The sequence below is a fragment of the Pelodiscus sinensis genome, chromosome 4 (genome assembly GCF_049634645.1).
Source record: "Pelodiscus sinensis isolate JC-2024 chromosome 4, ASM4963464v1, whole genome shotgun sequence".
In the NCBI taxonomy this organism is placed as follows: domain Eukaryota; kingdom Metazoa; phylum Chordata; order Testudines; family Trionychidae; genus Pelodiscus; species Pelodiscus sinensis.
Genome location: NC_134714.1, coordinates 22204350 through 22217414, shown reverse-complemented (window position 1 = coordinate 22217414; position 13065 = coordinate 22204350). Strand labels below are relative to the sequence as shown.

General features: G+C 42.8%; 2 protein-coding genes across 8 annotated transcripts in view; one reads left to right on the top strand and one right to left on the bottom strand.

The window, feature by feature from the left end:
* WDR20 (WD repeat domain 20) overlaps window positions 1-5707 on the top strand; it is an 85759-nt gene extending 80052 nt beyond the window's left edge. Inside the window, exons 4-5 of one of the 2 annotated variants that reach the window (XM_006119985.4) lie at window positions 4121-4192; window positions 5183-5321. In XM_006119985.4, the coding sequence (XP_006120047.1) occupies window positions 4121-4162 (42 nt within the window). In that variant the 3' untranslated portion in view covers window positions 4163-4192; window positions 5183-5321. Of the gene's footprint in view, window positions 1-4120; window positions 4193-5182 lie in introns of both variants that reach the window. The other variant, XM_075926548.1, reaches the window with a different exon arrangement.
* The window catches only part of MOK (MOK protein kinase), a 35113-nt gene that overhangs the window by 7355 nt on the left and 14693 nt on the right, over window positions 1-13065 (bottom strand). For 3 of the 6 annotated variants that reach the window (XM_006119987.4, XM_025183067.2, XM_025183068.2), the window contains 4 exons: window positions 11707-11777; window positions 4060-4138; window positions 3871-3919; window positions 2545-2723 (listed from right to left, as the gene is read on the bottom strand). In XM_006119987.4, the coding sequence (XP_006120049.2) occupies window positions 2545-2723; window positions 3871-3919; window positions 4060-4138; window positions 11707-11777 (378 nt within the window). Of the gene's footprint in view, window positions 1-2544; window positions 2724-3870; window positions 3920-4059; window positions 4150-5169; window positions 5291-9834; window positions 9913-11706; window positions 11778-13065 lie in introns of those variants that run through there. The other 3 variants (XM_075926555.1, XM_075926554.1, XM_025183070.2) reach the window with 3 other exon arrangements.

Sequence of the window (13065 nt, the reverse complement as noted above, 5' to 3'; positions counted from 1 at the left end):
CACGCAGGGGGCGCTGCTCCAGCCCAGCTGGGCTAAACTGACCCCATCACTTCATCGCCTTTAACCAGTTAAACGGGATTTTACATCCCTAATTTGTGCATTTGGTTCTTCATTCCTATGTGTAGTATTTTATAATTATCTTTATTGTATTTTATCTTACTGATTTCATACCAATTCTCCATTTTGTCAAAGTCATTTTGAATTTTAATCCTATATTCCAAAATGCATGCAACCTTCCCTGATTTTATAAGTGCACTCTCCACTCCAAGTTATTAATGAAAATATTGACTAGTACCAGAGGGATCCTCGCTATAAGTCCAAGATACATTCCAAAAAACTTGGACTTGCAGTGAAACAATTTAAAGCGGGGAAATTTTTCCTGCAGCTGACTTCCATTTAAGCCAATTGGGGGGAGTGTTTCACATGACTTATAGCAGGGAATGGGAGGACTTATAATGCATCAGTTCCTACAAATGTCAACAACTTCAGTGTGGAACGGATGTATACTGGGGCGACTTACAGCGGGGACTCCCTGTCTCGAGACTGATCACTGAGGGACACTGCTGGGAGCATATCCCCAGTGAGACATCCAGGATTCAGTCAAGAAAAGAAGGAAACAAACTATTTCCCAAGTAAAGAAGTGAAAAAGTTATTCAATCATGAAAAATATTACAAACAATAAAATATTTAGGGGTAATAAACTACCTAAAGATATATGACAGCAGGGTTGGTCCGTCCATATAGGCAAACTAGGCGGTTGCCTAGGGCGCCAAGTTAAATGGGGCGCCAAATGGTGGCGCAATATCATTGAGGGGTTTGGCGGTGGAGGCGCCGATTGCATGGTTCACCTAGGGGAGGGGTTCCCAAACTTTTTGACACGGGGACCAGTAAATCCATTCACGAGCTTTTGGAAGACTGGTAGCATTCATTTGCATATTCAATAAGCAAATGATTAATATTCACATAAATTGTTTCTGGTCCTCCCAAAGCCCCCAGTGCCGCATTAGCAAAGCTTTTGGTACAGTCACCCACAATATTCTTGCCAGCAAGTTAAGGGAATATGGATTGGATAAATGGACTGTAAAATGGATAGAAAGCTGGCTAGATCAGGGTTTCCCAAACTTTTTACTTTAGTTGGAACCTGGTTTTTTTTCAGTACTGTCTTTTGCAGCCCAAAAATATAAACACATATAAAAAAAGAATGAAAAATGAATAAATTTTCAGTGTTTCACCCAGCTGCATCCTCCACCCAGCCTGGGTCAGGGCTTGGGGGACCTGGCGCCACATGAGCACTTCAGGAGGCGGGAGCAGATTGGGGGTAGGGTACCTGGCTAGGAGGGAGGGTACAAGGAAGGGTAGGGTTGCCAGGTGTCCGGTTTTGTAATATAAAATGCCTGGTATTTTTTAATTAGGTATGTTTTATTATAATTAGGTGTATTAGTCCTTAGCTGCCTGGCTGGTAGATGTGCTCACGCTGTCTGTGTGTGTCTACCTGACAAGCAGTTCACAACTACTCCAGGGAGGGTATTTGGGAGGGAGGGGGCAAAATGGACTCCCCGGCCAGACTCACTCGTCTGTCTGCATGTGCCCAGGTCAGTCCCGCTCTCCCCCCCACTTTCTCTTCCTGATCTCCCCAGTCCAGCCCTGCAGCCACCGTCCAGCCCTGCTTCCAGCGGCCGGTTCCCCCCGCCACCCACCAATCCCCCCCCCTGTCAGCCCCACTTCCCTGATGACCCCTCCGCCCCCCACCAGCCTCACTGCCCCCATTCAGCCCTGCTTCCGGCAGCTGATTCTCCCGTCCTCCTCCTCCTGATCTGCCCCAGCCAGTTCTCCCTCCCCCCATGCAGCCCTGGTTCCGCCGCCTGCCCTCTCTGATCTCCGCTGCCGGACAGCCCCGCTGCCCCCAACCCTGCTTCCGCCACCCGCCCGCCTGCCCACATGCCCGGATCTCCACGGGACAACCCCGCTGCCCCCAGCCCTGCTATCGCCGCCCACCCGAATCTCTGTGGAACAGACCTGCTGCTCCCAGCCCTGCTTTGGCCACCCGCCCGCCTGCCCGGATCTCCACCGGGACAGCCCCACTGCCCCCAGCACTGCTTCCCGGGAGCCGGTTCCTCTCCCCCAGCCCGCCCCGCTCTGCTCCCCTCCTGACAGCCATGCTGAGGCCCGGTGTTTTTTCCCACGGCCCGTAGTCTGGGCCGCGGCCCATAGTTTGGGAAACGCTGACCTAGGGCACCAGTTGTTGGCAGCTAGTCTTGGTCTGCCCCTGTGTGACAGTGTTACTTTCTGTTATGCATTCAGCTACTTTATTGTTAATTTGCTATTATATGCGTTTGGTGCCAGACATGGCAGAATCTCTGCCTAATGTAACTTCCAGACTAAAGGCATGAAAGAGTTCCAGAAAACTATGGAAAACAACATTTATGCCCTTAAGATATCAGCACATGATGTGAGTAATGTTTACATAATGAGTTGACCCTCAGTTTGGCATTTTTTGACACTGAATAAACTAGACTCTTAATTTCTTTTTACTTAGTCCTGTACCTTGTGATTTCATAGAAAACACAGCCAGAGCTCCACATGTCCATTTTGTAGCTATAGTAGCCATCTGTGAGCAGACACTCAGGTGCTCGGTACCAGCGTGTAGAGATGTATTCTGTATATGGCTGCTTGGAATATATACTTCTACAAGATCCAAAGTCTCCTAACTTCAAGGTATCTTGCTGCAAAAAAAATCAAAAACACAAAAAACTTGTTATGTAGTCCAATAAATTAGAAAACAGTCAAATACTGAAGCAAAAGCAGAAATATTGAACCAACAATTATAAATCTAATTATAGTTAGCTTTAGGTACTAACTTTTCCAGCTCCCTTTTTTAAGAGAAAAGAGGTGATCTGGAACGTCAAATTGCATGTCTGTGATTAATTGTTAATTAAAGCCTATTCTCCAAAGAAACCAAATGGTGTTTATCAATGAAGCATATCTCAGCTATGTTACATGTTTCATTACGGTAACACAATTTAAAGGGCAGTTTTACAATTTAAGTGCCTTTGAATTTAAGGCCATTGATGGCCCATAGTACACATTCGTATCTTTCTGTATATTTTCACACAAAAAATTAGAACTAATCTTTAATAGTAAAATATATTAGCTAGTCTTGAAGGGAAAAAGTTGCTGAATGTGACCTATGTAGGTGAAGTTATTTTCTTGGTGTCCTCATTTTTAGCAGTCACATGATAAGGTATTTTTCTGGCTTTTCTTTGTATTAGTTCCTCTTCCTCCTACTGGTTTCTCTTTGAACATGCTGAGGACTTTGAAACAGTAAAATCTCTCCCATAAAAATAAACAAACTGAATTCTGACAATAACACTACTAAACAACTCTGGAAAAAATGGGCCTTTTGCCATCATTTGATAGTTTTTAAATGTGGGAGTCTTTCAAAAACAAAATCAACTGAAGGTCTCCTTCTACAATTATGTGAACAACTTCTGTCGACAATAGGAGTTAAACATCAAGAGGCCCAGCAGGATTGAGTCCCATCACTTGTTTCAGATATAGCACAGAAAGGAAAAAAGACAGATTTAATTGTTCATATATTATTGTTTGCTTTCAGGCTTAGTTCAGATGTAAGATTTCCAGCTATAGAACAATAGAAACCATTTATACTTTTAGCCAATAGCAATAGAAAACATTTGTTCATTCACCATTCAAGAAGGGCACAGACTAAGCTATATATGTAAGAGTCACCTCTATGACTATGAAAATTATACCTCACATTTACAAAGATACATTAGTGTCTCAGAATAAACAGACACATATATATAAAATGTACTTACACTTTCAGTTAAGTGATCTTTCAAAACTACTTACCTTTATTAATATATTTTCTGGTTTCACATCTCTATGAAATATTCCATTTCTGCATCAATATAAAAATACCAAAACGAACTCAATGGAAGTATGAGCATATTCACAATGTTTCTAATTATTTTAGGTGATATTTAATTATAAGCATATGGCATACTTCTCGCAAGGTTACTGTTGAATTTAGTGTCTTACCTGTGCATGTGATCAAGGGATTTGCATAACTGGTACATGTAGTTCATTATTTTTTTTTCAGGTAATGGCTTTCTCCTCCCTAGAATTTGGAACAGTAAAATGAAATTTCAAGTTGTACAAATGCTTTATATCAGTAAGTATACAAAAGTAGTAACATTTACTTTTCAGCTTCTAATAATGAATCTATATTCCCTTCTGCATGATTGGAAGAATTTGGTTAACATTTTTACATTTCTCATACAAAAATAACATCACTGTAATCAGCATTTCATTTGAACTAGGACATAAGGTGAAGACAAATTTCAGAATTCACCAGAATAGCTTGATAAATACAGTTGTGGCTTTGTTTATAAACTGTCAATTTTGGTATTGCATGATTTTTCTTGGTGCAGGGAGGGATTCTCCTGCAGATGATTTGTGAGTATTATGAATGGTAATGTAATATATCTATCCCCCATCCCTGTATAATAGCAAGAATATTTCACTCCAAAATTATTGGTAACCCTTACTTCCTATGTAACCACTAAAGTAATGATGCATAAAGTTCAAGGTTTAGAAAGGATATAATCCTCTATAAATGCCCAAGGTTTCTTATTCCTGTTTTGGTATGTGAATTACAGAACAACCTGTTCACTTCAGTGCATGTTACTGACATAGGTAAGACTGCTGAAAATCACAACTATTCCATGTTTGTTGAGGGTCCCGAAGACATCTAATAATCATTTAGATTGTTTCCTTTACATGCCCTCTTGAACCTTTCTGCTTTGCTATAGTTCCTCTAAATAATGCTGTATTGTTTATAATATCATTAATACAAAGAGAAAGTTAGCAAATTTCTGAGAAAACTTAGTGACTCTGGTTAAACAAGTTTTAAAATTAAAGTTATTTAACCATTCATTAACTAAAACTAACTTTAGATTTAAAATACTACTTAGTTATATGGCCAAATATGTTACTGCAACCTTTGGATTTTCTGTCTATACTCATTTTTTGCCAGGTAGAACTGTTTGCCACATAAAAATAAATGTTAAACCTAAAAGAGTAAGATAATAAAAATTGCATTTATTGGCATTTATATGGTCCCCATTACTATAGTATCTGAGTACTTACTCCCCTTTGACAGATGATGAAACTGAAGCTAAAGGTGCAGTGAATGGCTTTCCCAAGGTCACACAGGAAGTCTACAAATGAGCCAGCTACAGAATCAAGATTTCCAGATTGTTGGTCCAGTGCCTGAACCACAAGATGATTCATCCTCTTGTTGATGTAAGAGTTCACTGTAACACAATTTTAAGGCTAACTTGCAAATTTTTTTCAGAATTCTGCAGAGGATTTTTTTAAAAAAAATAATCAGATTGGATCCTTTTTACCTTGTTAATGTGTATCAAGGCCTGAAATATTTCCTTCATTTATTTTCTGCTTTAAAAAAACCCTATTAAGTATCAGGAATGTTAAATCTGGTCTTTCTTGATTTTGCTAGAGGACCTGTTGTACATCTAATCTGGTCATGTATATTGTGAGCTCTCACACATTATTTGAAAGGGCTGGGGTTCAAATCTTAATATGTTGAATATTCCAGAATGTTAATTACTGAAGGTAATGTGTATGTTAATAAAAACAGTTTTTTATACTATGAGGGTATGTCTACACTACCCCGCTAGTTCGAACTATCGGGGGTAATGTAGTCATCCGCAATTGCAAATGAAGCCCGGGATTTGAATTTTCTGGGCTTCATTTGCATGAAGCCGGCTGGTGCCATTTTTAAATGCTGGCTAGTTTGAACCCCGTGCCGCGTGGCTACACGCGGCACAGAGTAGCTAGTTCGGATTAGGCTTCCTAATCCGAACTAGCTGTACTCCTCATTCCACAAGGAGTACAGCTAGTTCGGATTAGAAGCCTAATCCGAACTAGCTACTCTGTGCCGTGTGTAGCCGCGCGGAACGGGGTTCGAACTAGCTGGCATTTAAAAATGGTGCCGGCCGGCTTCATGCAAATGAAGCCCGGGAAATTCAAATCCCGGGCTTCATTTGCAATTGCGGATGACTACATTACCCCCGCTAGTTCGAACTAGCGGGGTAGTGTAGACATACCCTGACTGACTAAAGATTCCTTCCCCAATAAACTGCTTGCTTTCATTCTCTTGACCCTTGACGTTTTTAGTTTGATAATTCATTCTATCCGTAGTTAACTATTCTTTAGTGCCTACGTCACCTAGGAACACAAATCTAACAAAATGACAAGCATTTCTCAGAATTCCATGTTAGTTTCCATCACCCATAATTGATATAGATTAGAAAACAATGCTTAAAACAGTGGGCCATGCTTCTCCTGTTGGTGCAGGTACTCCACCTCCCCAAGAGGTCAGCAGTTATATCAACAGGAGAACCCCTCCCATTGACAAAGCACTGTGTACACTAGGGAATTTTCCACACCCTTGAGCAATGTAGTTATACCAGCATAATTTGGCAGTGTCGACTGACCGTAAGTCAAGTAATCAAATCCATCCTCATCCACACACCAGGCTAAGGAAAGTAGTTCAGAACACTAATATTTCTATTCTGGGATGCATTAACAGGAGTGTTGTAAGCAAGACATGAGAAGTCATTCTTCTACTCTACTCTACACAACTCCTTGGCTACGTCTACACTACATGCTTCTTGCGCAAGAAGCCTTTTGTGCAAGAGTTTTTGCACAAAAAATACTTGCGCAAGAGCACGTCCACACCTCAAAGCACATCGCATTTTGTGCAAGAGAACGTCCACACCACATGGACGCTCTTGTGCAAGAAAGCTCTGATGGCCATTCATAGAATGGCCATCAGAGCACCTGTGCTTTTTCCCATAGGGGTTTCTTGTGCTCGACACTCTGGAGCATCCACACTTGCCTTTTTGCGCAAGAACTCTTGCGCAAAAGCGAGTTATGCCTCGTAAAAGGAGGTTTATCTACGGTGAAAAAAGCTCTGTTTTACTCTTGATTTCCTTGCTCAAAAGCGCATTTGAGGTATGGACGCTTGACGGGTTTTTGCGCAAAAAAAGCCCTCGTAGTGTAGACATAGCCCTTGTGTGGATGCTGTGACAGGTTCAGGCTGGAGGACTACAATAGTTAGAGAGAAAGGCACCTCTAAAAGGCAGCAACAGCCCTGGTTAATCAGGAGCAAAGGAGATAGTGCTGCTGTAAATCAATCAGAGCCATCTGTTCTCACCTGAGGCTGCTGAAGAGCCTTTTAAATGGAAAGGGGGGTGGGGAGGAGAGGAAGTGGAGTGAGAGAAGACCAGAGCAGATAGGAGATAACATTGGATAACAACATTTCATTCTCCCAGCTTCAAGTCTTAAGTGAATTTCAACCCAAAAGAGCCAAAATTGATCACCTTGACACAGCAAGTGTGTCTACTGATCTCTGTGGCAAAGTAGGTATGTCTATATAAATAAGGCCTGCTTCTGAAGCCTTTTCCTACAGTTGATTAACAGATGGCAGTAGATAGCTCATTCAGACCACTGGCTGATAATAGTCACCCTGACCAGTCACTAACCATAGTCATGGACTCGCCCTACTCTCCATTGTCTCTATGATTCTTTGATGACCTGTGACAAAAAAGGAGGGTGGAAAGGGAAACTGAAGGGAGAGACCTCTCTAAATTCACCAATCAAAGAGCAGTATTGCCAACCCAAAAATCACAAGGAACACCTACACAAAGTTATGAGAATGGTCTACAAATCATAAGATTTTTTTAAAATAAAATATGTTGGATTTTTATTGGCCTTTTGTTTCTAATGTCAGGTTCAGGTTTTAAAGCTTTCCTCCTTAGCTGTAAGGCCCAGAAGTATAGAGAACTTTTTCTAAATGAAAGCTGAGATTCCTACATAATCAATTGACTCCAGGCCTTTAGAAAAACACCAAATGTTTTGAGACTCATGGTAAAACAATGGAGGAATTCTTGTGAGCCCATGCTTTGCCCACAATATAAATTTAAAAAAAACCCAATATCTTCTCCACTAAACATCCTAATGAGATACTGCAAATGGTGAACTGAATTCAACAGCTCCTGATATGAACAGGTATTAACCTAGTTTTTCATATTTGAGATGGGATACCAGGAATCATATATGACAATATGAAATCTTTCCACTCTCAAGTCAGCATATTCACAAAGCACCTATAATTTTGATCCATGCATTTATGGGATAGCGAAAGAGAAAGGAGGGCAATTAGTGTAGATAAATGTTCAAATTAAAAAAAAAAGCCTGAAGGAATTAGAACTGGGCTCCTACATCTCACCTTCAGAACTGACTAGGACACTTATGACCAGATTTTCAAAGGTGTGTAAAGATCAGATAGATATCTTTGAACATCCGAGTTGGCAACTGTCTCTTTAGGAGCTTTATTACCTTTGACAATCTGAGCTTAGATTTCCAAGTCCAATTTTCAAAAGTGACTTTAGTCACTCAAGTGCTTTTCAAAATTTTAACTGGGAGCTTAAAGAGACAAAAATAGACAAAAGGATGAAAAGCAATGGGCTTAAATTGCAGCAAGGGAGGTTTAGGGTGGACTTCCTGCCTGTCAGGGTGTTTAAACACTGGAATAAATTGCCTAGTGAGATTGCCTAGTGAGATTGTGGAATCTCCATCACTGGAGATATTTAAGACCAGGTTCGACAGACACCTTTCAGGGATGAGCTAGGGCAACTCAACTTTGGAAGCCCCAAGGGCCACATTGATACTTATAGAACATGCTGAGGGCCTCAACTTAAGTGTGGTTGCTTATGCAAGCAAATATATACAAATAGCTTCTCTCACACTGACAGGTATGAATACAAAGATTAAGGCAAGACTACACAACACACAGGCCCCGTTTAAGTCAGTTCTGCTGATATTAATAAAATGCAATATCTACCCAATTTCTACCCATGAGACAGCACTTTTCATGAGCAATGACAGTCCAAGAATTTAACTACTAAAACACATATCAACAGAAGATAATTACACTGACTACTTTTTTGTTTTGGCTTCCACTTGCTGGCCACATGTTGATCCCCACATAAACCCAAACTGCACCGTGGGGCGCAAACTATGTTATTAATAAATATTTTATAAACCTTTACCTTCTCTCTCTGCTGCCATGTCTCCTCTCCTTGCTCCATCATCTCCCCAGTGCCTGCTGCCCCCCAACTCCTCACCCTCCTCTGCTGTCCTGACTCCTGCCCTTCTCATGGCCCTCAACCCTCCTGCGACCTGCCCCCTTCCACCAGCCATTCTCTCCCCCTGTGCCCACTCCTCCAGTAGCCCCACTCTGATCATGTGAGCTACCTCTCTTCTAACACCTCCCTCTACACACCTGCCCTGTCTCTCTCCTCTGGTGCTGGTCCCTCCCCTGCAGAAGTCTGCCCTTCTGCTTCACCCCAGAATCCTCTGGCACCTGCACCTTCCCTTAGCCCTGCACCCTCCTGGTGCCTCCCCCTTCCCTTACTGCCCCTGTCCCCTTTTTACCTCGGATATGGTAATATCTACCTCCTTATCTTAAGTCCCATTTGTTAACTTACCATTATCCCTAAGCGCTTCATTAGCCTCATTAAAGACTGAAGCAAAGTATTTGTTCAAATATTGGGCCATTCCTAGATTATCCTTAACCTCCACTCCATCCTTAGTAATTAGCATCTCCCTGAGGATGAGTAGGGGGGCCAGCAGAGGGTGTCCGGGGCCCGTTCTAGGCAGAGCCAGGGGAGAGACCCAGCTCCACATATTGCTGGAGCAGGACCCCGGCTCTGAATAGTAACTCACTGGAACTTCTGGGTTCAGGGGTGCAGGGCCCCCTTAGGCACGGGGCCTGATTCGGTCGAATCAGCCTAAGGCCAGCCCAGCCTGGAAACTCTTCCTAGGGTCCTAATTCATACATTGAAAAATAGCTGTTCTATTATCAGAAGCTAATAAGCAATGATACAGATCACAAAGAAAGTTCCAGGAAGTAATGTGACAGACTTCTTATATAGGGATAAGTTCAGCAGAAGCTACAGAGGAGAGGTCGGCAACCTTTGGCACGCGAGCTGATTTTCAGTGGCATGAGTCCACAGCAGGAGCTCAGCTCCCCCTCCAGAGCCCACACAGCTGTAAGGCTTGGAGCACCAGCTCCAGCTTCTGGGCACAGAGAAGGAGGGGAGGTGAAGAAAGCCCTGACTCACATCAGCCCCCGGTGTCCCTGAGAACCGCTCTGGTTCCCCAACCCATCTCCACCGAGTGCCACGGGGACCCTGTGCAGAGCCGGGACAGCTCCCCCTACAGAATCGAGACACCCCTCCCCTCCAATATGTGTGTGCCGTTGCTTCTCTGCCTACCCCAGCTCCCTTGGCATGCAAAGGAGCTGGGAGAGAAGGAAGCAATGGGGTGGGAGTCTGCCTCCAAGAACTACCCCAGCTCTCCGCCCACTTTCACCAGGCTGTACAGGGGACCCCACAGAGTGCCCCCCCATGGGAGGAGTGGGGAAATTGGGTCCAGGGTTGGGGGAAGTGTGGCCTGGGGTGAGAAGGTAATGGGGGAATTGGAGACTGGGGAGTGATGGGGTCAGGATCAGAGGGTTGGGGGGGGGGGCTGGACTATTTTTTTTGCTTCTCACTTATGTGGTCCCCAACTAATAGTTCCCCACCCTTGCCATAAATAATGAAAACATTTAAACCTTTTGTGTTGGACATAAATTAATATTTTACTTTATTTAAAATGGGGGGGGGGGGTTCCTCCTGCCCCAAAGCCATGTTGGCCCTTGGGTGCCTGGGTCCCTGACAGGAAGGCGAGGGTGCCATTGACCGGATCTCCACAGGACCCTGGGCTTGACACCCCAGGGTCACTCACCTGCACCCGCCTCACCCATTTCCTTGAAACACCCGCCCCCCCCCCCCCCCGAGCCATCCTGACCCGAGCCCGTGTTGGCAATCCAGCATCACGTCCCCCGCAAGATTGGAACCAGCACCAGCTTTCGGAGGGCGGGGGAGAGGGAGGAAGGGAATCCCAGAGGCTCCGCGCCACATCTGGTTTCCAGGGAAGCATGCACGCATTGCTCCTCCCCTCTTCCCAGGAAAAGCCAGAGCAGAGCCCAGGGCAGGAGACCAAGCAGGGTGCATGGTGGGGAGAGTTCCTCCCACCTCCCAGGAGAGCAGCACGGCCCCAGGGCAGGAGGATAAATCTTGGCATGCCACTTGGGAAAGATTGCCGACCCCTGCTATAGAGACTTCTGTTAACTCTATTATCAGCCCTTCTTGATTTTCAAACTTTATTATGTTTCAACTGAAAGATTTGTTACTTTCAAACACAATGAGCACAATTTCTTACCACTAAACTGGTAATGTTTGTATTAAATCCAAACTTGCCATAAGTTTTCTTTTTTCCTTTTCAGGTCTGATCATTTATATTGATAGTGCTCTATAGAATCACTGCTCTGACTCATTTAAAAATAGACATGCACACAAGTTTTTAAATTAAAAATATCTATATAGCATAGAAAACAGCCATAAAAGAGTAATTTCCCCCAAAATGTAAAATATACACTTAAATTTCATACTATATAACCATTACATGAACAGCCAACTGAAAAGTATGATTAATGAATGCAACTTTATGATCTGTGAAAGAGGATTTTGAATGACTTAAACATGCTCTACATACCTTTTATTAGCTCATAAATATTCATGTCCATAAGTTCACATATTAGTGCAAGAGAGCCAGATTTTCTGTCACTAAAGAAACAAATATTTTTTTCTGAGCAAGAAATAAATGTATATTTGCATTTGTACACAAAGTAGACAAAAAGTATTCTATTCAGCAGAAGAGCCAGTTGTAATCATCAGTAAAACTACTTGAAGTTTTCAGTTTCAATTGATATTTACCTACAGAAGTCTATTCAAATTGATTTATAATTTTAATCTACAATTACATTTTTTCAAACTCTTTGCATCTGGCACTCCTGGCTGGAAGCCTTATTAGCCTTACAAGTACTGTATGTATTTTACTGCTAAGTATGGCACAATGGTGCAATCGCAATCTGGAAGTCCCAATTAAATGGCAATAGCAAGACATAACATAGTCATAACGTATAAAATAAAAATTGCTAAGAGGTACAAAAGCATTGTGCTGCATCTGAAAATATTTAATAGTTGAGCTGGGCCTGATATTGTTCTGTGAGGGCAAAACAACTCATTTTTAAATGAGTATGTTACTTTAAAAAAAAATCCACATTTTGACAGTTTTCTGTGATTGTAGATTCTCTATAACCAGAAGTCTTTAAACCATAATCTGAGTAACTCAGTCAGTTAGTGAATCTATTATAAGAGTGGGTGGGTGAGATTATATGGCCTGCAATATGCAGGAGGACTGACAAGATAAGTAATCTCCCCCCCCCCCTTTTTTACCTCTTGCTCCCTTTTACATAAGTCTGTGCTGCTCTCACTTCCAGAGCTGGGAGCAGTATCATGACATGATGGTGGTGGTAGAGAAATGACACAAACAGGTTGGGGCCACAGCTGGGGGCAGGGCTGGGACCAGGAGCAGAGCCCTGGATGCGGGTCCAGCAGGACACTAGGTGCAGAGCCAGCAGCCAGGTCCCAGGCTACTTCCAAGTGAGGACTGAACCAGGTGCTGGCTCCAATTGCACTCTCTGGACATTCCTCAGTACCCGCTTCAACTCCACAGTTTGGAGACCTCTGGACTAGATGAATCATGATGGTCCAAGTCCCTTCTGACCCTTAAGTCTATGAATATATGTTGAGAATGATGTTTTCAATAGTTGTTGTGGACCAACAATGCTTTTTTTTTTAGCCTGCTACTATGTAATGGGAGCTGTGAAATGAGTAAAAGCAGGATCCAGCCTATTCCACAATTGTAACATTAAAACAAGACACTCCAGAATCTGAGATTTCATTTTTTTTAAATTGCTTAACCCTTGTGGTTGCAGAGAAACTTTTGACTATGAGCAAAGAGTACACTGATGCAGCGTTTCCTGTTTGACTCTGCAGGGAGCTAGAACAT